We start from the raw sequence: 26,625 nt of genomic DNA, 5'->3' as shown, positions 1-26,625 counted from the left end.
CCATTTTTGTTCAGACTGAGCCCCAAAGACTCCACCATCTTCTGCTAACTCCCACTACCTACAGAGATAGATAGAAAACACTTCCTTTTCCTAAAATGATGAGAACCTGGGAGGTTATTCTTACAGAGAGAAACCCTGTCTGGGAATGCCTTCAATTCTAACAGAGCTCATCTCTTTTAAAATCTAAGTGCGGCGTGCGGTGGGGTGGGTGGAGAAAAGTGGAGTGGAGAGACAGTGCAGTGGATACTTGCATGTGGCCAACCAGGGTTTGATTCCCGGCACTGCAGGTGGCTTCCTGAGTGCAGAGCCAGGAGTTACCCCTGAGCATTGTAGATATGACCCCCAAATTAAAAAAAGTATCTAAGTGACAACATCACTTAGATTCATGCTAACTACATTCAACAGGGATCAGATTCTCTAGAAGCTTGATAATGTGATTCTCTCCAAACTTGAAATGTGGGAAACAAAGATAGATTTTATTCTTAATGTAGATCATCCTAACTTCTTGTTGTAGGAAATTCTTATCTTTCACTTTAGCCTCAAATCTTAAAAGTTCAAAGGGTTTAATATTTGTACAACTTTTCGACTTGCACCTGAGGCCAATTTAGATTCATGTGTGTGTCTTTCACCTACTATATGTACAATAGAGCATTGTGAGTTAGCATACGAAGAGTCTGAGACATGAAAATATCCTGTGTTCTGAATAATTGAGATTAAAATTCTTGCTATTACTGGCATTAATGTATTCAGTGATATTTTCAGTCTTTAAACATTGATACTCGCATATAACATAAACTGCACAGATAGAAGTACTCTGTTCTTGCTCTTTCTAAAAATCGAAAGGTTTATATAAAATATATCTTTTTTAGTTTTATGTTTTCAAATATTTCAAATAATCAGATCATTCTTGTACTTGAAGAATTTGCCCTTCAAACACTCTACAGGATCAAAAAAGGGCATTTATATAAACCTAGAATGATAAAACTGAACAACCTGGTAAGAAATCTAGTTTATTTTTAAACTTTTTGCCTAACTCAATCTCCAAAATTGATGTTTGTTCTACAAATGTTGCTTTATAACCACATGTAGATGCACCTTCATGCAACACCTGTCTGAGACTTACCAACCCTTCCCAGGCCCCACCCTTCTCTTCATGGTCCTAACTTCAGACTGCTTCTTCTGCCCGTTAGAACTATAAGCAGAGCTTCAGGCTGCACCATCTCATGATTTATGATCATTCGTCTGGACATTCTCTTGACATATTTCCCATATACCTCTGCCTCCATTAGATGTTTATTAAATTCATTTCTGACTGGTAGAACTGAGAACAGCATTGGCAGTAAATCCCTTTTTGGAGAAAGGTTTCATATGGACCATTCCTGCTAGAGGGTTTTGCTGAGGGTCCAGTTCTTCTCCCTCACCCTGTTTCTCTGGTTAAGAATACATTTTCTTTAAAAATCACCTCCAAACTGCTCCGGACCCAAGACCGGGCCCACAACACCGGGGTGCCAGACGGAGAAGGTACAGCCAGCAAGCCTTCTCCAGATGGAGCCCTGGTGACACTGAGCTTCTACTAACACGGCTCTGGTATGCAGGACTGGGACACCTCCAAACTGCGTGGCCGTTTATGCGGCCACATGACCTTTCCTGATATACAAAATATATGCTCAGGAATGGCTTCGCCACCCCTGAGTGTCCATTATCCTAGAGGCACAGCAACTAATCTCAGAACGCAGCGGCTGCTGTCAGTTGTACTCCTGGACTCTGAACTAAGATATGGCCCCATGCAGCCTCGGAGGGGAAGGGTTTCTGTCCCTTGGCTTCCCCCCCCCCCCAGACAGCATGGTGACCACCACTGTTCAGAACCAACTGGACAGAGAGGTAGGAGTTTGCAGTGATGGGAGGGATGCATGGGGAATCTTGCGATGGGGGAGGCAAAACCGGCCCTGCCTCCTGACCAAATGAGACCCTGAGTGGTCGCCCATGTACAGCTCCTTTGCTTCTGAACAGCCATGATCCCAGCGCCACAGAAACCAATTTCGGAATGCAGCGGCTGCTGTCAGAAATACCTCTGGACTTGGGTGGGGAGGGGAAAAATAATAAAAAAAATACCTCTGGACTTAATACCAGAATTCCAAATCTGGGTGGCTGCTTTAGCGACCATGCAATATCTTATGCTCTTTGTTACCAACAATAGAAAACATACAATCTAATGATGCCATTCTGGCAGGTCTGACTGTTGGGGAAAAAACTCCAAATAAAGATAGTGAGTTTCCTGTCAAAAATTGAATGCAATCGGGGCTGGAGCGATAGCACAGCGGGTAGGGCGTTTGCCTTGCACGCAGCCGACCAGGGTTCGAATCCCAGCATCCCATATGGTCCCCTGAGCACCGCCAGGGGTGATTCCTGAGTGCATGAGCCAGGAGTGACCCCTGTGCATCGCCGGGTGTGACCCAAAAAGCAAAAAAAAAAAAAAATTGAATGCAATCAAAGGAAAGAGTAAAGTGAAAATCATCTGCTACACAGGCAGAGGAGGAGTGGGAGGGGGCATGCTGGGGTTCTTGGTGGTGGAACATGTGCACTGGTGAAGGGATGGGTGTTTGAGCATAGTATGACTGAGACTCGATCCTAAAAGTCCTGTAACTGTTCTCACGGTGACTCAATTAAAAAGCATTAAAAATTTTTTTTAAAAAATCACTTCCAAAGCCACTGCTTTTATCAGATATGAGGGACACACTTTCTCCTTTGGACTCTTTTTATTAACCTCACAACTCTCAGGACAACTCTCAGTGCTTTGCACAAATCTTTGAGTAACCAAGGTTTGTTCCTTTCCTGTGATTTCATTTGATGGTTTTTGCTGGAGTCCACACTTAGGGTCTATTTTGGATGATACAACAAACAAAATTGCTAAAGAGCTTGAAAAGCATCATTACATTGTTTTGGTGCATTGTTAGACACTATCACCCTGATTTTATTGATATTTACAAGATAATTTCTGTTTCATTTTGAGACAATTCTATTTACTTTTACTTACTAAAGATGAAACTTTATTTCCATCTGTGTTATTGATGTTACCATTTTTTTGCAGGAATCTATCATCTGTGTGCCTGTGAGTCATCCCATCTTCTCATAAGGTTGCCATACATCTTATAATTTTTCGCTTAGACAGCATTAAAAATAATCCTACGTGAATTTCAGAAGCTTATTTCAATAAAACTCTACAATAACTTGGATAAGTTAAGTACAGTTTCATAGAAGAGGAATCTGTCAAGAAACATGGCATACACCTTTTCTCAGCCCTAAATCAATGCTTTTCCCACTGGGATAGTTATCAAAGTGGAGGTCTCAGAAAACAAAGGCATCAGCTACAGCTAAGAATTTGCTAGAAAAGCTGTGGCTAACTGTGGGCCCTGGCTCCACACATGCTGGAGGGTTTCAGTGAGGGCTGCACATATTCTGAAGCAAGCAGGGTGGGAAAAGCCAGTGGGTTGTAAGTAAACTCACTTGGGATGCTTCCAAATAACAGTATCACTAGGACCCCAATCTCAGACCAATTAGCTCAGAATCTCTGGAGGATCACACTTATTTTTGAATCTTTTAAATTAATTAATTAATTAATTTTATTAATTAGTGAGTCACCATGAGGGTACAGTAACAGATTTATACATTTTTTTTGCTTTTTGGGTCACACCCTGCAATGCACAGGGGTCACTCCTGGCTCTGTACTCAGGAATTACCCCTGGAAGTGCTCAGGGGACCATATGGGATGCTGGTTATCTAACCTGGGTCGGCCGTGTGCAAGGCAAATGCCCTACCCACTGTGCTATCGCTCCAGCCCCAAGATTTACACATTTTCATACTTGAGTTTCCCTCATACAGTGTTTGAGCACCCCTTCCTCCACCAGTGTCCATTCTCCACCACAGTGAACCCAGTATCCCTCCCACCCCCAATCCCATCACCCCTCCCCCTGCCCTAACCCCCTGCCTCTGTGGCAGGGCATTCCCTTTTGTTCTCTCTCTCTCCTTTTAGGTGTTGTGGTCTGCAATAGGGGTATTGAGTGGCCATCGTGTTCAATCTATAGTCTACTTTCAGCACGCATCACCCCTCCCGAGCAGGTCCTCCAACCAGAGCTTACTTGATGTTCCCTTCTCTATCTGAACTGCCTTTCCCCCAGCATGTGAGGCCAGCTTCCAAGCCATGGAGCCAACCTCCTGGTACTTATTTCTACTATTCTTGGGTGTTAGTCTCCTACTCTGTTATCTTATATTCCACAGATGAGTGCAATCTTTCTATGTCTGTCTCTCTCTTTCTGACTCATTTCGCTTAGCACGATACTTTCCATGTTGATCCACTTATATGCAAAATTTATTACTTCATCTTTTATAACAGCTGCATAGTATTCCATTGTATAGATGTACCAAAGTTTCTTTAACCAGTCATCTGTTCTCGGCACTAAGGTTTTTTCCAGGTTCTGGCTATTGTAAACAGTGCTGAGATGAACATATAAGTGCAGATGTCATTTCAACTATACTTTTTTGCTTCTCCGGGATATATTCCCAGAAGTGGTATTCCTGGGTCAAATGGGAGCTCAATTTCTAATTTTTTGAGCAGTGTCCATATTGTTTTCCAGAAGGACTGAACAAGTCGGCATTCCCACCAACAGTGTAGAAGGGTCCCTATCTCCCCACATCCCCTCCAATAGCGGTTGCTTTTGTTCTTTTGGATGTGGATCACACTTATTTTTAAAAAAATTTCCCAGTGATTCTAATATGCAGCTCGACTGGGATCACTGCTCTTGATCATGCGGACCTATGAAGTCTGTAAACTCCTGTTTCACTCCTCAAAAAGAAATGCCAGAGAAGGAGACTAATTTGAAGCTAGAATGTGTCTATGCAAATATGTCAGTCCCTCTACAGAACATCATAATCACAAATTCACAACATACAGCCTCACCCATAAGCAATGCACTGAGCCCAGGAACTACTGCATGCTTAGACTTTTGGATTCTCTATTATGTTTATCACCTGCATAATATACTGCAGGTGTGCTAGCTGCTGCACTCAACCACTGTTTCAGGACAATGCTAGCTAAATTCTCACCATAGCAAAGCATGGATTACCTACACAAAGGTAACCAGGCACAGATCGGGTTGCCCACTGATCAAAGACAAAAATTGACCTCAATACAGGGTAAACCTCTAGATATGGTCTTTTATATCACTGGAATCACAAAAGATTTTCCAGATTTTCTGAACTTTGCCAAAGCTGAGAATTTTAAAAAAGATATCTCTGTGTGTGATTGTATGTGTGTATCTCAATTTTGTTTAGACTTTAATGATAATAAATTATAAAAGACATGGATTGTTTGTGTTACATGAGATCACGGTTTATATTGTTGATTATGAATGTGCAGGTAAAGCTGAAAACTTAGACACTTTGCACATATGTTTGTATTTGTATATATACACACATATATTTTGAACTATATACATTTTTGAAATAAATTAGATCTTGAATCCTCTTATCCAGATTCAGTGATATATAAAGAAGAGAGGAAAAAATTTAGTTATTAGATTAAACTATTATTCAACATCTTAAAAAGAACTTTCTTATATTTTCCTATTAGGTCATATCTTTTTTTTGGGGGGGGAAGAGATCTCCCAAGCAGTGCTCAGGAGGTCTGGGGCCCCATCAGCGATTCTTGGCCAACGAGGTCTGAAGTGTGCTTCACTGCCAAGGGTCTGAGGGTGTGAGATGTGATGCTGCTCGGCTCTGTGGTGAGGGCATTACTGGGCCACCAGGGGTGCGGTGGGTTCAGGGAACTGTGAGTTGACTTTTGGGAAAAACACAATATTGAATTTATCACACAGAGAGTTACATTTTAAATGCATTTACCATTTTAATTTTGCTATGCATAAACATACATTCACCATGGGCTGTGTGATGCAATTAACAGTATAATGGAGAATATATTTTTGAAGGCTATTTATAACTAAACAGTAAATAGTATAATTACAGTGGAAATTCTGTACAGTTTAAGGCTTGGCTCTGAACTAGATTGTAAATATGGACCAGATTTGGAAATCAAACACTTTTTTCAAGTAAAAGAAAATCATTAAAAATACAAGAAGAAACAAAACAAAGCAACAGTGGCTTTTTCTGGAGTGAAGTTTCATAATATTTCAAACTAACAAAAATACAGTTTCTTCCCAAAATGATGACAATTTATATATTTAGGAAATTTTTAAGTACCTCTGGGAAGCTTTCCAGACTTGACTCAGAACAAAGCAAACAATAGGAAATCACATTAATGTGCTAAAATCAGTACTACCTTATAACAAATTAAATTAGATACATGAAGCAGGATTGTAAGCATTAAATATTTCCAGATAATCAGAGAATCATTACTGTTTATGGGCAAGAGTAATAAAACCATTTGAAACAAGAACAAGATTCAAGTTGTTTACTGAATAAACTCTGTTATTGGCACATCTAATCTGGGATGAACCGGACACACCGAACCTAGACAGCTTCTAGAACTTTAGGGTAATCTTCATTTATCTGTAAACAAAAGAACTGTCACCTAAGAAATCTCAAATTTGTTTAGACTTTAATAATAATAAACTATGAAAGGCATGGATTGTTGGTGTTACATGAGATCACAGTTTATATTGTTGGTTATGAACGTGCAGGTATAGCTGAAAACTGAGACACTTTGTGAAAATCAAAAACGTTGCTCTTTTGTGATTGAATCGTTGCTTCATGCAATATCAGTTTAGTGACGCTGATTCGGATTGCTTTATTATGGGAAGATCTCTCCGCCAGGGTCTTTATTATATTCAAGTTCAGTTCTTCCTGATTGAAAGTTTCCACTGGCAGATATAAGTCAGTTGGGTTAGAAGAGGGAATTCCATATAGGCTCGGTTTTCCTAATGGTTTGTATGACGATTCATGTGCAGGCTAATTCAATCCTGTAGAAGAAATTCAATTGGTTACTTATATGAAAATGAAACATTTGCTCAGATCAAGTCATAGAAAAAGTATGTGGTGGGTTAGTAAATGCTCTTTTGGATAAGATTCTTTAAAATGCCAACTTTAGATTAAGTCCCTGTCTCTAAATAACTATCATTCAAGGGAATGAGATGCTTACTGAAAAGAATCGAACTCCATCTTCCAAATTACATGATTCACTTGAATATAATCAAGTTGTGTGCAGACATCTTTAAAAGGACACTTCTTAATCTTTGTTTCTCAAACAATGCTAGAGAATTATATATATATATATATATACATACATGTATATAAATATACATGTATATATTTTTTGAATTTGGGGCCTGTTTAAGAGGACACTCCTCAATAGTTGTTTCTTAAACCAACATCAGAGAATATTTTTGCTTGTTTTAAACTTTGGCTGTGCTCAAGGCTTACTCCCAGCTCTGTGCTCAGGATTTACTCCTGGTTCTGTGCTCAGGGATGACACCTGGTAGGTTCAGGGGACCATATTTGGTATTGGGGATTGAACCCGCATTGACCACATGCAAGGCAAATGCCCAACTTGCATTACTCTAGCCCTGGCCCCAAGAAAGTACATGTGAAACATTTTAAGAGGTTCCTGTCACACAGCAAGTAAGCAAATAGCTCAATGTTCCATTAAGCATTCACAATCCACTAGGGATGGTGGGGCCCATGAGTCTCCCATGGCAAGTTAGTATGCAGGGAAAATTTTGCACACAGAAGGGAAGCTGTTTGTTCATGAGGTTGGTCAAACAACAGTTGGACAGGCATGCGCTCTCTGAAGGAAAGCAGGACCACAGGGCTGTATTTTTACCTCCTCCGGAGACACAATGCTACACTGAAGGGAAAAACCACTCCAATGAATACAGAAAATAGAAGATATCCAAAAGAAAGGTGAGTGCTTAGGTTTCAAGTTCGAAACCAAAACAAAAGCATAAACAGGCGACCATCAAACATGGTTTGAGAGAAAGCTTGCAACATTGCCATTCATAGGAAAAGGCGGGTTTATCTTTTATGACTCTAGTGCTTGAAACACACAAATTGTACCTTCCCAAAGCGAGACACTTTTGTTATGATTAGATCACAGGACAAGTGAAAGCAAATTTGATCTTTCAAATTTGGAGAGTGAAGCATGGGTTCAAACGGCAGGCCAGCCAGACCAGGCAAGCAAAGACTCTACTTTTCCTTTATCCTCACACTGGCAGGATATGTAAATATACCTCACAGTATGGAAGCTTCAAATCTGAAGCCAGACATCATCACCCCCAAACCAATTTTCCATCTTTCTTGGGAACCAGCTCTGCGAATGCCAGTGAGAGAAAAAAAGAAAGGGAGGAGTCAGATGGAAGATGAGAGGGAGGCGTCCCCCACCGCATTCCAGCCGGCCATGCCTACAGTCAGCGCCGCCTCTTCTTACCTGGGATCAATCCTCTCCATCTTCTGGTGTGATCTCTGTCTCTTTATGAACCACTACTTTGGTCACTGACATGTCAGGGTGCTGCTCTTTGGCCTCTTTAATTGCCTGAGCCAGCGCCTATCCCCAGGAAATCACAGAAGGGCAAAGACAAAAAGGAGGTGGAACATGCATGATCAGAGCAAGGTGGAAACTTATGAACTATATCTCTATACGCAATTTACAAATGAGTACAATGATTGCAAAGGGAATAGTCCGTTGTATACTGGAAAGTTAACTCAATAAACTGTTTAGACTACATGCTGGACCTGTAGAAGGCATTAGGAGGAGGAGGGCCAACAGTGTGCATCTCACGCACCCTACCTGGTCATGGTCAATATCTGCATCTCCCGTGATGACTATTCTCTTCTCAATTCTCGTCTCTGAAATGCCTCCCTTCACAGTCTGAAAGGAGAGAAAAGCGTTATGCACCTGCTTGCTCGAAGTCAGTATCTGATGGGGGAAGGAGAGGATGCGGAAAATGCAGAGGGTTTGAAGTAACGTCATTCATGAAGGATTAAAACTATCCTGTGGCAGTTATTTGTAATTTGTAATTTCTGAAGGTTAGAATGGAGCCTGTTGGGTTTGGCTGATGTTTCTGGAGTATCTACTCTATGCCAAGCACTGGAATTAAGTGTTAAGCAAAAGTAAATTCCTAAGCAGAGTATCACAAATGCACTATAAACACAAATGGTGTGAAAGCCCCCAATGCAGCAACTACCCTAATATTCCTGATATGCAATTACCTATCTGCTCATACAGCTTCACCTGAAAGAAATCCTGTATATTTACTTTTGGGAGTTGGAAGAATCCCAGCTGTTCTCAGGAGGCCTGGGAGATCCTCAGCAACCAGGCCTGTGCTTCAGTGCAAGGTTCTGCTATGACCCTGCAGAGCCAGGGATTACCTGGGCCATGTGAGGCAGTGGATGGGGGTCTCCAGGGCTGTACCCAGAGATACTGGGGAGATATTTGTGGTGCTACAAATATCATCATTCACAATGCCACAACAAGCATCCGTCTGCTCTCTCTCCTCCTCCTGGATGTTTACGTCTGTCCATTCACACCCACTTACTTTGGTGATATGGGTGGTGGTGGTGGTGCTGGTGGTTTCGGATGTGATGGTCTGTGCGCTCATGAGCACACCTGGCTCCAAATCAGCACCGGAATCAACCTGAGCAGTGAAGGAAGAGACCACACCTCAATGTGGACAAATGTCTCTACAAATATTTGCCACGGTCATTTGGGACATGATGAGGACTTCACTGTCTCCCACAATTACTGTACTTTTAAATCAGCATCTATGTGCTGTGTGACAAGTGAAGACGAACCACGTCTGGCCAGAGTTAATGTTATTTAAAAACTGGGATTTAACAAAATGGGAGCAGTGGCAGCCTGAGCTGCTATTGTCCTCAGATCAGGCTAGGGAAATAGGTTTCTGAGCCTTTTTTCTACAGGATACACTTTGAGATACAGAAGGATCCACTTAAGACATCCACTCCAAGATGGGAAATAAAATTGCAATAACTGCATCATTTATGATAAAGACAGTCTGGCTGCTGTGTCCTCTCAGTCTTGGGAGTTATACTTAAAATACACTAAAGCCAAAAGGAATTAAAAGTGCACCGGACCTGACCTTCACAGACATCATACCTGTGATGATTCATATGTTATGGTTTTTGTTTCTGTGTGAACTACTGGTAATTCCTTGGAAGAAATTTCTAGCTTTACGCCTCCTGGTGAAACACTGCTGAAACTCATGGTTTCTGTTTTCACAGTTGAGGACTGTACCCGTGGGAAGTAAATAGAGTAGCTATTATAGTTTGAATAAATACATAGTACCCCCCTCCCCTCTCGGTGGACATATAAATACATTTCTACAAAGATATATACATATATAAGCATATATATGTGCATGGGTTAGTTTGAACAAATGCTTACATGTTACATAAAGCATACACTAGGGAATGAGATATTAACAGTAGATGTCAAACAATCTACAATCTTCCTGAATTTGATAGCATTCTTAGTAAGGAATGTTCCAGGTAAAGGGCAAATATTAAGGGAAAAATAGCAAAACTATTTTTGTTTTCCCTTCTCTATCATATAAACTAGTCTTAACATTTTAAAAATAAACTGCCCATTGAGCAAATTCCTTTGTAAACAGGAGCAAGAATTAAGGCATTAACCCCTGTGATACTTCTGAAATCCCCATGAAAGAGGATAAAAAATAACATTCTGGCATTTGGTATCTGAGCAGGCAAGGCTTTTGGTTCTTCCAATAGATATACGGGTCAGAAAGAAATTGGTCACGTTTTCTACTATCATGGCTGGACATGCATTCCCAGTGTCTACTGCCAATTACAATACTTACAAGGAAAGAGAAGCTATTCCCTGGAACTCTATCATTACTAGCAGAACTCTACCATAGCTTATGTGTGACCACAATGATGGCATTTAGCACACAGACCCATAATTGCCATGCAATAAAGGAAATAAGAGGAGAAGCAAACTACTTGGGAGAAGGTCGAAATCAAACTTAGCTCCATCTTGATGCTTAACTCAATTTCAAGGGTGTGACTATCAGTTTTACTTTCTGACTAAAGAGAATGTTAACAGCTAGTTACCTCAAAATGAGGTTTTTGTTCCACAGTTTCAGAAACGCGGGTAGTTGTACTCTGCTCCTCCTCTCGCTCATGGGAAGCAGTGGCCGATTCTTCCTGTTCCAGGACGGCCTTATCAGTTCCCTCCCCTTTTTTCTCTTTAGCCCCCTCAGTCAGAGAAGAGCCCTCCTTCCCTTTAGTGCTAAAAGCATCAGCGGACACTGCCTGGGCTGCAGCAGCCACATCATCTCCAGCTACGAAAGACGCATCCCCACGTGCATGCACATTCATCACATGTCTCTTCTCCGACACGGTTTCCTGCACAACCTTCTCCTCCACGCTAGGGGCCTGTGTGGCTTCAGTTTCTAGTTCCCTGGACTCTGTCCTCGTTTCCATTTTCTGCATGGGAGAAGATTGTGATGTCAGAGTGACTGTCCATATAAACCAAAGGTGAGAAATCAAGCAAACAAAGAAAAAAGAAAACAACATAAAAAAAAAAAAGCAGCAAACCCAAACCCCAAACCCAAAGCAGCAACCCACAGGAAGCTTAAATTAAAACCAGTGCCAAGTGCTTATAACCAGAAATGCTTATAGGTAATATACATTTCTTCTGCCATAATATTGGCAGTGTGTCCCCAACCCAACACATTCAAATCTTTGCAGCTACTTTTCAGTGATATATCCACCGAAGTAATTCTACAACATGTATTTAAAAAACAAAAGAACCCCCCAAACCCAAAGCAGAATATCTGTAGCATGTTCATATTTATTTGTATTATTAGATCTATTAGGTGAGGTAAAATGATTAAAATAATTACATACTAATATAATTTTCTCAACGTGTTTGTCTTTTGAATAGCTGAAGTGTGTTCATACTATGGAACTAAAGGCCTGTGACAATATGCACTCCAGACAGGTGCTAAAGAAACTAGTTTGACACCTTTGAGGTGTCCAAGGCAAACTGACTTGGATGCAAAATGCACACACACACACACACACACACACACACACACACACACAGCATAAAGGCACAGAGAATGGCAAGAAGGCACACACAGTCAGCTACGACAAGGATGGAAGCAAACAGCCACCTGAACCCAGCTTTGAGAAGTGGAAGTAACCCCTCCTATGAATTCTGTTGGTTTTTTCGCAGACTCTAATAAACTGAAGATTTCCGAGCCATCCATGAGTTTTTCACCTGAAGACTGTTTAGTCTGAGTGAACAAAGAAATGGAGAGTCAAGGCCAGAGAGAGGAACATCCACAGACACATACACATTCACAACCGGTTAGACATAATCGTAGGCAGAGGAGAGGGAGGCGGCATGGAGGAGTCTAAAATACAGACTTTGAAAACAGAAAAGAATGGGAAATAAATAGCAAGTTCACGTGACCATGAGCTCTTGTTGGGTGAAGCAGAGGGAGAGAGAGAGAGAGAGAGAGAGAGAGAGAGAGAGATTAGGATTAGGGAGGTGCTGGTGTAAGCAGATCACTTCCCCCTTCATTGCAAGCCACAGCAGCACTACGGCATCTTGGGAACAGGGAGCTGGAAATAAAATGCAAAGTGTTTTAACGCTTATGCTGGATTGAGGTATTGACTTAACCATGGCAGTGGGGGAGGGGGGGTGTCGGGGAGAAAAGAAAAAGCTTGGCTTGGCTGCTCTCAACATAAATTCAAACAGCAAGAGAAACAAAAAGATTCAGGGTGGAAAGGGCACTGCCTCAAGAACATCATGCTGGAACGGGCAACGGCAGGTGGCCCAAATGAAAGGCACTGGTTACCACAACTCGGGATGCAGTGGATTCGGAAACATAATGAGCAGTGGCCACGGTGACGGCTGGCTCCTGGGAGTATCTCCATTCCGACAGACTCTTCCTCCTAGGACCGAAGGGTCCCACTTTTAAAGCCTCACTCTCTAGCTCCTGCTCCGTTCTGCTGAACCACATACTTCCCAGGCTCCGGTGCAGAGCCGCATCCCTACCCAGCGTGGGACCCTTCCTGAGCTCTTCCTCTTCAGGACTCTGCCTCCGAGACTCAGCTTCCTGAATGGGAGCTAGGCACTCGGACACTTTCCTCTTCGGCGTGTGGATCTCTGGTCCTCTCCTAGATTTCTCATCACTGATGGTTTCGAGGACCTCGTATTCTGTCATGCCAGGAATGAGCTTCACCGACTCTGTCAGTCCTCGATCCATTTGCTGAAGAGCTTCCAGAATGGATGGTTCCACTGCCTTCTCACCCTCTTTAGCTTTTTCAGTCATGGTAACAATTTTTCCAGATACAGTATCGTAGGATTTTCCTAGCGTGTATAATTTTTGTTTGCTTTCTTCCTTCAATTGCAATTCTCGGGTGAGGTCATCAAAGCTCTGCATTTCAATGGTACTAGATCTCAGCTCGTCAGCAGGGAGGTCATCGGTTCTACTGCTCACGGTTACCACCTTGTAAGTGACAAGCTTTTTCGAATCACCATCAACTACCTCAGAGGGTATTTTGTCTACAATAACCCAATCCTCTGTGCCCTATATTTGAAATATAAAAGCTAAATTAGAAATTCCCATGTTATTTTATTTCTAAAATAAGAGTCCTTTTAAGAAAATCAGGGTAAGAGCTACACCCAAGTCTATGATGGACTGGTGCTATGATCTGGAAAGTATGGCCATAATTGCTTCTTATCTGGAATTTATGAGCTCTCAGTCTCCAAATCTGGAGAGTCACAACTTCATGTTTCTCTAAGTAGAAACATACTCTTGTGGTATACTTTCCAAGAAATAAATTTGATCTAATGATAAGTGTTTGATTATTTTACATTTCAACACTCAACATTATTAAAGTGGTATAGGTTATTTAGCTCTGTGTAAACACACCCAAAAAAGACTACTTTCCATGTTAAATACTGTATATTCATGTTTGCTGCTCTCATAGCAAAACAACAGCATTTCACAAATTTCTGGGATTATCATCTTCCATGTTTATAAGTCATATTGTGTGTTTATAAGAAATCAAATCAACTGTACTTATCACATAAATATTGTGTGCATATTTCAAGACACTGTAATGAACAATTTCCCATTGATAAGGTACTGTTTGAGTTTCTTATAAATAGACCATAATGGTCTCATTAACATTTGAGTCTTATTTACAGTTGCAATTCATCATCTCAATAGTTTCTTGGCCTTTGTGTTAGTGTTGGTAATATGTGGCAAAAGAAACAAAATTCAGAAACCTTCTATCTGAGTAGCCTAACAGGAAGTAAACAGAGTTATAGTTTAAGAGTTTATAAAGGGAACAGAAACCAAACCAGGAGCAGAGGAGCACCCTGGTTTACAATATAAACTAGAATGTTTCTAATATTTCATCCTGGGAATTCAACTCTACTTTTAAAGTGATGTATCCATTGAAGGTCTGTGCTCTGAGAGAAAGGATTACACATTAATTTACATGCTGGTAGCTATATCAAATGAAATGAATTGAAAAGTAACCTCTATGGTCGATGGAACAGTTTTCTGGAAAATTATTTGATGAGAGGTAACCATGGAACTTGTAGATTCTCCTTCCTGCATTCTCTTTCTCACACTTGGCTAGTGGGAAAATGAGTAAAAGTTCAGAACTTTCAAAATCAATGAAAGCCATCTAAATTAGTATTTAATTTATGGACAAAATAGATCAGCAAAAGTCCCCACAATATAGTTAGAAAGTATAATCGTAATGCTTCAGTAACAAAATATAGGTAAAATCACCTAGGAGCAAAGGCCGGAAAAAAAAAAGGGTGGCTAAGAGATAATGAAAACTGTAAAAACAAAAATGAAACCCCACAAAATCTGCTCCCCCATCCCCAGAATCCAAACGAAATCCTGTACTTACCTTAGTTTTAATTAAGGTAAGTTTTAATAGAAAAATAAAAGCCAAAGACAATTTAATGACATTGAAATGCAAAGACTAATTCTCTATTGGAAAATTCCTTTATGCTTATTTGTTACCTGAGACTCAAGGAATGAAGAGCTTCCTTGCTGCAAAAATATAACTTTTTCTGAAATCTCTCTTTCTTCTTTGGTCTGTTTAAATAAAGGGGGTTGGGTTGGAGAAGAGGAAGTAGACAGTTTCCAAAAAGGCAAGTTAGGAAGAGTTTTTTTGTGTGTGTGTTATACATATGCTTATAATAGTCACTTGATTTGTTTTAAGGAATAAAACTTATTTCTGAAGAAGTATATTATTGTATATTTGAAAAATGGTCTGACACTTCTGATAGCTTAATAATTATTCTCGAAGAGTAACGGATCATTTTCTGAAACCCGTGTTTCTGTGACTCAGACATTTTTCAGTTTTACAAACACGGGGCATGCAAGGGCTCTGTGGCCTCTGAATGGTCAGGAGTCTACAACATCATAAAAGTTAAGGAAAAATGTGCAGATGATGTCAAGAAGAAATCTTCAGTTCTGTGTCTCACAAATGCTAGACTCTCTAACCCATGCTAGTGATCTAGAGCGCAGAGTGAACACATGGGCAGGCTCACTGCACTAGCAACCAACTTGCATCAGTCCAGGCATTTCTCTAACTTGACTTCTTTATTGTTTCACAAACAAAATGCATACAAGGTTGCAGCTTTACCTGAACTTTTATAATATAATGAATACTTTTAAAAGTCAGTTACAAAATAGCTTAATTAAAAATTTATCCAAATAGTTCTTTTCTTGAGCATATAAAATTAGTAATTTGAGGTAATATTACATTACAAATGAGTATTTTTCCTTTTGCCCTTTATTCTTTTCCTCACTATTAAATGAATATGACTACATTAGTAACAAAAGTCCAGGCTTTGTGCACAATCCATAGAGCGGCTTACTGCTAAGATCAGATACTATGCTTGGTCTTAGCCAAAAGGCCAAGAAGCTATCCAGAGAGCCGCTAACTCCTAGCTTTAGACTCAGGGGTCATTCCTTGTGCAGTTTGGGGGACTACGTGGGATGCTAGAGATCAAACTTGGGTCTGAAGTGCCCTCTCTACCCACTACACTGTCTCTCCAGCTCTCGTTGAGTTATCTTAAAAATAAAACCACAGAGCCAGCAACACTGAAAACAAGAGACCCAAACTTCAACAATTGAACTTAAAAATGTGCTGGTAATGGTAAAGGCAGAATGGAGACGGAGGGGAGAGTGGGAGGGAACTGGGAAACCTGGTGGAGAGAAGATGACCCTGGCAGTGAGTGGTGCTGGAACATAGCATGTCTAAAACTCAACCAAGAATAACTGTGTAAATCACGGTGCTTTAATAAAATGAACAAACAAACAAAAAACCCAACTCCAAACCCAACAGAAAGCCCTAAATTCCTAAAACAACGGAGCTTGCTTTGCTTGCTCTTTCAAGCACGTGCTCTCCCTTGGACATGTATCTCGCTGTCTGTTCCAACTCTGGTGAAGCCCTTGTAGGCGCTACACAAGCATGTATCTCCCCTCACGTCTAAGTAAATTTCATTCAATAAAAACTATCTTGCTTCACTAAAAACAACCAACCAAACAAAAAAAAATACTGTAAATAATTTTGCCAGTGCCATTTGAAATTTATAGCTACCAATCTACTCAGACATCGAATCATCTCCTCTAAGTGGTTACAAAGGCGTATCTAGAATATTCTCCTGAAAGACATATTCACAGATTTCATATGCAATCCCCCATCCTTTTGTGGACTGTCTCACTGCTGGTGATACTTGGTCAAAGAGACCTGTTAGACAGAGCCAGGGTGGTTAATTCCCTGGCTATGTGGTGCCAGCACTCAGCATAGATACCCTAGTGGTAAAATGGGAGTTTCTGTAATTATAGCTGACATGGTCAGTAGCCAATGACATGCCAGGGATCAAACCTAGGCTGGGCGTATCATGTACTTTATATGCTGAATCCCCAACATCATATGTCCCTTTTAAATGCAGAACAAACAAGACATTTTTTTTTTTGAAGAGGCAAAAAAAAACCTTGTCCAGCTCCTTTCTGAAAAAGGTATTAGAAGAAATAAAGCTGGAAATCATTAAATGTGCATGCTTTATTCTTTTCTTCTGTACAGCCTCTTCTTCAAAGAAAAATAAGGCAGGCTGAGAAGGTGAAAATTATAGCCACTTTTCAGAATAATATTCCCAGACCTCACAGACCTCTAATTATAATCATCAAGCTCAATCTTATTCCTAAGGTGAAAGAAAAACAGTAACAGTAGGAAAACAGTGGTTTTCAGCATATCCAGTTACCTGACATCAACAAATTTCAAAAATGTCTCTGTCCATAATCGAAAATGTCAACACTGTCTGCATTCAGAACTCTGTGTGTCTAATAACAGGAATGGTAACAGAAGGGGTTAGGTTTTAAAATAAAATTCCACATATGGTCAACCTCAGTCTAGTTTTTTGGCTGAAAAGAAGTAAAGAGGTACTGCTAAAGAAAAGCTGATGTATGAGGTATCTACTTTTACTATGGTGTAGAATATAGTCCATCCTTCTTGCTTAGTTACTCAAACAGTCTTCTAACAGCATAATTATAAAAGAAGATCCTATCTAGGAAAGCAAAATTCACAGAGTTGGAACTCACTCTTAGGCAGGTAAGAACTCTTATAGAGCTGGGATCCTCATTTTTGCATGGCCTAAGGCTTCTTAAATTTCTGAGTTACAATTATGTAGAACAGTAATAATGCACAGAGTAAACCCCAGAAAAACTAGGTCTGACATCATCAGGAGCCAGACAACATCATTTAAAAACTTTTCCTTCAGTGATTTATGCATCAGACTTGCACTTCAAGGCTCAGTTAGAAAGTAAAAGATGTAAGATTCGGAATGGAAATATTCTGCCTTTTATAAATAGATGGAAAATCCATTATAAATGAAATCTTCATCTATACTGAAATCCATCTATGTCCTGAAGGGCAAAATAAACACATACCAGAAAGCAGACAAGTATACAGTTAGTTCTAGTTACTTAATGAATTAGTGAAAAATGAACTATTGCTCCTAGGGGACATACAGGGCTAAGATCTTGCAAGGCTCTGGTCATATTTTCATTAAATGATCAATACACAAACTTGTTTTATGCTTGTTCTTGTTTAAAGACAACTTCAAAAAATATATATAATTGATTCATTTGTAGTGAACTCATTCCTGAATGAAGCTTATTTTACCACATATATTTTCCTATAAAGTCCAGTCTTCTTTAACCCCAGAGCTAAGAAGCACTGGAACAGGGGTCTTCAACCAGTGGACCACAGACTGGTGACAAATCAGTCATAGAAAGGTTGAAAACCACCCATCTACTACCTTGGTTACAACTGCTGGCCCATGGACTATTATGTAGAACAGATGTGGTGGGGAGGTATAAAAAAGCTGAAAAAACTTATACTAGACACCATTTTAGCACTAATCTTGAATCATCTAAAATAGCTGCCCATTTTACTGACTAAAATAAGAACATAAACTTGCAGCAACAACAATGGAAAGTAGCACAAAACAGGCTATGAAAAGGGCAATTGTTCATAGTAGGAGATTTGAAATAATACAGCTTGTTTCTTTGCTCAACCATGGCTGGAACATGTGTGCTCTGAGCAACAAGGATTTTTCACCAATCTACTTTTCCAATGACTGCAAAAATGCTATGATGATTGATTAGGATGAGGAATAAACTTTACTGAGTAGAGGAATAGACAAATATGAAACCCTTAGACTATGGACTGTGCTAAGATAATATACCTGTCAAATTATCGGCTAACTTGAAAAAGAGAACTAAATTGGCACTACAAAAATGCTAACAAGCACTGCATTTTAATTGGGATTTAGAAACTTTCAGCATTCAACTCTTCATCATTGAGGAATCTTCCATCTCATACGAATACTAAGAGGTTATGTGCTTCACAAAAGACTGTTATGGGACAGACATGCCTGGAAGGTAGGTTCTCTGAAGACTAAACATGTCTACTCTTCCTGTGCTTGAGGGACCTTGAAGGGGGATTCGCTTGTCTGTTTTCAAGAGTTAAAGGTTTGGTATTATCTGCTTCTTGGGCTTTTGTTTGCTGTTGAATACATGAAACTTAAAACCATTGGCAATAAAATTTTCAACTTATAATTTTCATATTCTTAAAATTAAGTCACCATTACTATATCATTACATATGTTTCTAACTCTTAATTTTCTTTTAAATTTGTTATTAATAGAAATAGATTTAATATTAAACCATCATAGGAAAAAATAGAGAAATATGATGGCCATACTAAATAAAAGGTGAATGAGTATTTTTTTCAAAAAACATTTTATCATGGGAATTCCCAAAAAATAGCAAAAGGTTACTTAAATTTGGGATTATAAACTTGCAGTCAAGTTTCCTCCTTATTCTGATATAAATACTTTACCTGGGGTGCCCTTCTTTTTTTTTTTTTTGCTTTTTGGGTCACACCCAGCAATGCACAGGGGTTACTCCTGGCTCATGCACTCAGGAATTACTCCTGGTGGTGCTTGGGGAACCAAATGGAATGCTAGGAATCGAATCCGGGTCAGTGGCTTGCAAGGCAAAACCTGCTGTGGTATCGCTCCAGCGCCAAGGCTGAGAAAGGCACTTTCTGAACACCTGGACACCTGGAAGACAGAGTCTTCTGGGCCTTGAAGAGACTTCGAACTAATTTTTTTGGCTCCTCAGATAACTAGGGTTGAGAGCCAACCTTGCATTTAAGCAGCTTTTTTAATATCTAGCCAAACTCTACAATGGTCATTTTTCATGAAGGTGATGGTGACCTGAGCTGTTGCTTCATCATAACAAATTAGCAAACATTTGAAAGCAGTTGACAAACCCAGCCTTTGATCTTTTCCAGTCAGAATACAAAGAATTCTGCTCTTCCACAGAGAATGTATTTCTAACCCTATCTCTAGAAGAAATCCTTTCTTGGGTTTGTGGCTGTTTTTTCTTAACACACAGATAAGGTATTAATAACCAGCGAGAGTTCAGTATATTCAAAGTATCTTCTCTGAAAATCATTGACAGTCACTGGCTTCCTCAATACCATTCTCCAAGGATCAGAAGATTTTCTAAAGTAAGAAAATTCTGTTTTGCTATTTTGGTGGCCCAGACTTTAAATTCCTTCATTTATTAAGGCCAACTTTAACACCTCCAAGCTACAGACCCACAGTTTATTCAAAGTGACCACCACCTAGCATTTTCCTAAATAAATTTTCCTAAAACAACAGTATGGGAAGAGATGCCTGGATTTGTGCTTGGTTTGGGGTTACTAGTCACTCTGTTTTTTGTGACTTAATCTAGTAACTGACACCTTTGGGAACCAGTATACTCTTACTCATTTCTGAGATGGTAGAAATAGGGCAACTCAAATGACCAACTACAATAAAATGTATGTTCAGAACTGTTAAGTTAAACTTTGTAAACTGAGGCATAATTGGCACATAACATTAACCTCTAAATACTGTAAAGATGACAGTATTTAAATCAGTATGAATGTGAAGTTTTCATTTCTTGATGCTAAATGGAATGAAACTGGTGTTTGGTGAGAAAATACTCTAGCAACTTCTTTTACTTTGCATTGAAAGGGCCCTTTTCAAAGTAATTCAAGTGGAAGTACACCTTGTCACATATTGGAACATAGAGCCATGATAGCCAGTACTGGTCAATAAAATTCAGAGGAAAATTATAAATATTCAAGATGAGTATGATCCTCTTCTATTTTTACTTCAGTGACCTATGTACTGCGTAGTTTATTTTTATTAATTGTTTATTTATGGGTTTGAGGGGCACAGCCAGGGTACTCAGCTGCTATTCCTGCTCTTAGCAGCGCCTGGGGAAGCCATGGGGGGTCAAACTCTGGTTTCCCACCTGCATAGTATGTGCTTGGCACATTGTTATGTCTTTCTGGCCATCAGGACTGTTGTAAAATGATTTTTTTGCCTACAAGGTCTAAGTTTTCATTCTCTTCCCTTTGGTCGAAATTTCCTAAGCAAATATCTTACAATCATGAAGTCTTCATAAGAAGTTAATCAAAATGATGCTAGAAAGAAGCAGTTTTGAAATACTACTTCCTCAAAATGAGCAATAAGGCCCGGTGATGTGTAACAGTGGACACTGGGTCAGCTCTGCTCAAATGAGTGAGGCTGCAGTAAGACTGGCTGAATCTTTTCACTCTGCCAAATATTCAGGACAGCATTGCTGTAGGGAAGACTTGTACTTAAAAAGTCAATTCCCCTTTAATTCATCAAAAAGTCAAATAACAACATTATAAATCAGCTTTTTAAAAGTTTTAGATAAAACAAGGCCTGATAATTTTCTTAGAATAAATAAAATGAGTCCTGAAATGCTATGAGCTTTGACCACTTAGTCAAACACTGGACAATCTTAAAAGGCTTCATCTTGCAACTGATGAGAATGACTATGAGTTTTTAGGGTATACTTCTTCTTGAAGAAAATGTAAGTTTACTCAGAAAAAAAACATCAGTTTGCTAAGATGATACTTTAAGTTTTCTCAGCTGTGAAATTTAGGTTCATGGTTCGAATAAGAACCCTATACATCCTCCTTACTCTAAGCAGTCCCCCGTGTAATTATTCACTCCTCTGCCACCTAATTTGCTTTTGCTTGGCAACTTTTCTTTGGAGCACTGAGTGCGCCAGTTCAGCTAATATGAGACATGAGGTGGAATTCTCCACACAGATGTTTGCCAAATTCTTCTCCCAGTTCCAGACCCTGAAGAGAAGTGAAGCTAACGGACACACAACAACTGCATCCCGAAGTCTGGATACCGACCTCTTCAGGTACAAGTGGTTCGATCATGGGGGCCTCTTCCTGCCTGGCAGCTAGCCGCACCGGGGAGGTAGAAAGCCTCTTCTCCCACTCATTCGTGATGGCAGTATCTGTGGAGCTCTCTAAAAAGGTTCTTTTCAGCTCACTAATGTTGGTTTGATGTTTCACCAGGTCATCTTGAGCTTTATCTAGCTCCTACATTCAGAACATAAAGAATCCGACAGTCAACGCAAGACATTTGTCTACCTTTTGGTGTGCTTGCTTTAAAGGCAACTGCATTAGTAGTCAAAAATAAAAAGGTTTCTGATCAGAGCTCATCACACTACTGCAAACACTTCGGTGAAAATGTGACATCATATCCAAGGAACACAGAGGGAAAAGAATCTAGTTCACATAAGCACACACAAAAAATTGAGTATTAAATAAGCTAAACAGTTAAGAGTGTCATTCACACACAACCAGAGAGATTAAAAATAAATATGCACACAGGAAAGGGGGGATGTCTATATCTAAGACAGTGAACAAAATCAGAGTGAGCTAAGGGGTCAACCCAGTTATCACAGGTGAAGCATACAGTTCATGCATCATGGCTTGAGGTAACAGATACGCCACTAAAAGGAAACCAACACAAACAAACATGCACTGGTATATACCAATACCAACCTCTAACATAAGATTACTATGTTTGACATACACATTTTCACCCTTTATTCGCTTAATCAGACTATTCTGAAAAAAGTGGAGAAGAAAGGGAAAAGTAAGGGACATGGTAGTCACAGAAACAAATGCCCATCACCTCAACCAAATCGCGGGAATTGACTACAGAGCATGCTGAATGTTTTTACGCCATAGACAGACAATGACTTATCACACACTGGGTTTTGCTTTTGTTTTACTGTTAATTTTCTACCTGTGCCTTGGCCTCTGCATCTTCTTCCTGGTCCGACTGACAGCAGCAAGAGAGAATGGGAAATAAAGTCTTACCATGCAATTCTCTGAGACGGAAGAATTGAGACCCATGTAAAATTGCTAAGTGGGGAAGTTAGCTTTTTCTTGCTCAGAGATGCCATATATTTCTTGTACACAACCACAACACTTTCACACATACATTATCAAGCTTCACAAGAGAATAGAGGTGTCAAAAGTTTTTTTGCTCAGTGGACCTCTGACATTTAAACCTAGAGATTTCCAAGTGTTATGGGCATGTATTCATGTGTGGGAGATGGCAGTAAGGCTTGGTGGCTTGTCCCTAGTGAACACTGGAAGTGGTCAAGAATGATGGGGGCCACAATTTGAAAGAATTAAAATTTATAACTAAAATTACCAGTAATAAGAGCTCCCCTGTATCACTGTTATCCCGTTGCTCATCGATTTATTCGAGTGGGCACCAGTAACGTCTCTGTTACACTCAGCCCTGAGACTTTAGCAGCCCCTCCTTACTCGTCTTTCCCAGCGACTGGAGGCTCTTTCAGGGTCAGGGGAATGAGACCTATTGTTACTGTTTTTGGCATATCGAATACACCACAGGTAGCTTGCCAGGCTCTGCTGTGTGGGTGGGATACTCTTGGTAGCTTGCCGGGCTCTCCCAGAGGTATACAAAAGAGCTCCCCTGTGGTATATAAATCCTCACAATAACCCTATGCAATTAACAATTATCCCAAATTTGTAGCCTAGAAAACTAAAGCTAAAATAATTTAATAAAGATCTTCTTATGTATTTTAGGATTCTTTGTAGGCTTGAATTTATACCTTACAAACAAATTTGGGAGGGCAGAAGGATGATAGAGTAAGGACTTTTTTTGGATACCATCAACATTAGCATCATTCTTTTTAAACCCAGACAGGAAAAGTTTTGAATTTTTTCTATTTTTTTTATTTGGGAGAGGGGACTGAGATACACTTGACTGTGTACAGGGGCTATTCTGGGCTCTGTGCTCAGGAGTGACCCCTGGTGGTGCTCAGAGGACAAGAGGCAGTGGTGGTATCAAACTAGGTGTGCTGCATGCAAGGCCTTAGCTCCTGCACTCTCTTGACCCAAGGTTTTTAATTTATTTTTTTAAATTTTGCTTTCTGGGTCACATTCAGCAATGCTCAGGGGTTACTCCTAGCTCCGCACTCAGGAATCACTCCTGACAGTGCTCAGAGAACAGATGGGATGCTGAGGATTGAACCCAGGTCAGCCAGGTCCAAGGCATACCCACTGTATTATCTCTCTGGGCGCCCAAATTTTTAATTTCTAAAATTTATAATAAATTTACCAAAAAGCCATTTATTTTCTTTATTTTTCTAATTTCAAGGATCTATACAGCCTTTTTATTAGGATCTGAAAAACCAAAACCAGGTAACTAGGCTGAGCCATACGTGCACTTTTAGGGAAGTTACATTTCTTACACCTGGTGCTGTGAGAGGAAGTCTGGGCTTTCTGAAAAGAAAGCCTGAAAGATTGTAGGTGAAAAGAGGGCAGCACCAGAGCCAACGGACATCATAAAATGCATTAAATTCTCAGTTTCCTTATCTGCCTATGTCAGGACTATTTCTCCAGCAAGCTTCAGCTTGCACTGCTGCTTGGGCGGACACGTGACAGAATCACAGTGGCACTGCAATTTCCGTTTATTAGGCCATGCCCGAGTGTTAGTCTCTGGGGGGTATGCGCCAGCTTCAATGTGGCTGAAAAAATGCTGAGAGCACATGGTTTCTTAAACACAGTGCTGGGAGAGGAAAATTCTAAGTATATGATGATTTCACAGCTGCCATTTTACTTTGCTGTGATAAAAATTGAAATTGAAATGTTTTATTTGTGGCATATGTTAGGATAATGATAAAATTTACTCAATATAATTACCTGAAGCTACACATCACCAATCTTATAAAATCAATATGTGATTTTGCTCTATTTGCTATAGAACACCATTAAATATAATGAATTTAGATATGATTGCTTAAAATAATCTAAACAATAGTTTCACATATTTTTATTATTTTTTTTTCTTTTTGGGTCACACCCGGTGATGCACAGAGGTTACTCCTGGCTCTGCACTCAGGAATTACTGCTGGCGGTGCTGGGGAGACCATATGGGATGCCGGGGATCGAACCCAGGTCAGCCGCGTGCAAGGCAAACGCCCTTCATGCTGTGCCCCTCATATATTATTTTTAGCTTCAAGAAATTATAATTTCTAAATGTTACACTGAATTTTCCAATAAATTCTAAAGGAATGAAAATTGACAAAACTCCACTTTGAAATTTCCTGGAGATATTTTAAACTAAGTTATGTTACTGATACTTCTTACAACATTTTAAATTTTTCTTGAAAACTCAACTAGAATACATAGATTTTACATGATGGTGTATAAAACAACCCAAACTAAGTATTACCATTAAGAAAAAACTAAATTCTAGTATTTTAGGAACTGGACATCATGACTTTCATTAGCATAGATGAGTAGATGAGAAATGTAATATCTGCATAATATCTGCACTGTTCAATATGATCATATCCTTCATTTTTTGAACTAAATACTAATGGTAACTTCCTACTTTTGTCTCCTTAGGATATTTATTTCTTTTGAGTGACCAAGAATATATCCCGTCTACAAAAATGGGGGAAGAGAAGTATTACCACTTTAGCAAGTATTATTTGACCACACAGGACTAATATGTGTATTCAGTCAATAAGCTAATTAAATTGTAGCTCTTCTCCCCACCCATCATGATTAGCACACACAGAGAACATTTCATTTGGGATGGGAAATGAATTTCATTTAAAATTTTATTTTAAAAACGGGAAGTAACCCGTTTTTAAAAAGCTCAATCAGTTTAGTCAAGTGGTTCTCAGACGTGACTCTATGAAAGTGAACATGTCTAGAACTTGTTAGAAAAGATGTTACTGACTCACACAAGAAGAAGGTGCCTTCCAGATGATTCCCACTCAGGCTAGTATGTGGTCTGCATATTTAACTCCTACTGTGAAATTAGGGTGCCAACCACACTGCATTCATTTTTGAAGGTTCTGGAGAAGAGTGCAGGTGGGATTGGCAGAGCCTGGAAAGCTACCTGTATTCGATATGCCAAAAACAGTAACAAGAAGTCTCACAGTGGAGACGTTACTGGTGCCCACTCGAGCAAAATTGATGAACAACGGGATGGCAGTGCTACAGTGCTACAGTACAAGTTAGGATGTAGGCACTTCTTAAAGGCAAATATGCAGCGTTCTTAGATACACAGCAACCTGACAAGGCATTGGGCTACAACAGGCCATCCTCAGCGAGTATACCAACCTCAGTGGCGGTGGTTTCTCCATCGGCTGCAGTATCTGTTCGCTCACTGTCGGTCTGTGGATCACAGAAGTGATCAGGTTCCAAGGAAGAGGCAGGAATAGAAAAGAAATCCAGCTGGTTAGAAAGGGCAAAGCACTGGTCAAAGAGTTCATGTTCTTTCTCTGTCCTCTGTACCAATCTACCTTCCCACAAGAACACAGGTTTAAGCAAAAGCAAAAGAGAAGCCAGAGCTAGGTTTCATCAGCAGAGCCACTCAGAGGAAGACCAGAGACACACAGTCTGTGGAACCACAGGAACTGTGTCAGCCAAGCTAACCTGTCTGCGATCATGTTTTGGAAAACCAGTCGGTCATTCTTTTCACCCTTTTAACTAAGACCCCAAGAAAACTCTAATACTGTTTAATACAAATAAAATTTGTTTCTATATGGTTTTTATTCCAGAAATATGTCCCATTTGAAAGGTAAATTAAAATGTGAATTTAAACAAAAATTTAAGTATTTTAAGATATATTATAACAGTCACTGG

The 26,625-nt window shown here is 39.8% G+C and overlaps 1 protein-coding gene and 1 pseudogene across 28 annotated transcripts in view; both read right to left on the bottom strand.

Moving 5' to 3' along the window:
• Positions 1–5,874: 5,874 nt before the first annotated feature.
• Positions 5,875–26,625, bottom strand: part of EPB41L3 (erythrocyte membrane protein band 4.1 like 3) — a 216,593-nt gene continuing 195,842 nt past the window's right edge. For 11 of the 28 annotated variants that reach the window (XM_055128828.1, XM_055128823.1, XM_055128818.1 and 8 more), the window contains 14 exons: positions 26,101–26,154; positions 22,736–22,771; positions 22,489–22,554; positions 21,829–22,020; positions 15,045–15,119; positions 14,547–14,645; positions 12,852–13,586; positions 12,162–12,284; positions 11,095–11,469; positions 10,121–10,252; positions 9,543–9,641; positions 8,795–8,875; positions 8,435–8,551; positions 5,875–6,971 (listed from right to left, as the gene is read on the bottom strand). In XM_055128828.1, coding sequence (XP_054984803.1) covers positions 8,441–8,551; positions 8,795–8,875; positions 9,543–9,641; positions 10,121–10,252; positions 11,095–11,469; positions 12,162–12,284; positions 12,852–13,586; positions 14,547–14,645; positions 15,045–15,119; positions 21,829–22,020; positions 22,489–22,554; positions 22,736–22,771; positions 26,101–26,154 — 2,178 coding nt within the window. In that variant the 3' untranslated portion in view covers positions 5,875–6,971; positions 8,435–8,440. The remainder of the gene's footprint in view (positions 6,972–8,434; positions 8,552–8,794; positions 8,876–9,542; positions 9,642–10,120; positions 10,253–11,094; positions 11,470–12,161; positions 12,285–12,851; positions 13,587–14,546; positions 14,646–15,044; positions 15,120–21,828; positions 22,021–22,488; positions 22,555–22,735; positions 22,772–26,100; positions 26,155–26,625) is intronic. The other 17 variants (XM_055128832.1, XM_055128833.1, XM_055128838.1 and 14 more) reach the window with 11 other exon arrangements.
• Positions 15,799–15,958, bottom strand: LOC129402705 (U2 spliceosomal RNA; annotated as a pseudogene).

This window comes from Sorex araneus, chromosome 2 (genome assembly GCF_027595985.1).
Source record: "Sorex araneus isolate mSorAra2 chromosome 2, mSorAra2.pri, whole genome shotgun sequence".
Lineage (NCBI taxonomy): Eukaryota > Metazoa > Chordata > Mammalia > Eulipotyphla > Soricidae > Sorex > Sorex araneus.
Note: the sequence above shows the minus strand (reverse complement) of the source record. Positions and strands in the feature narration are given on the sequence as shown.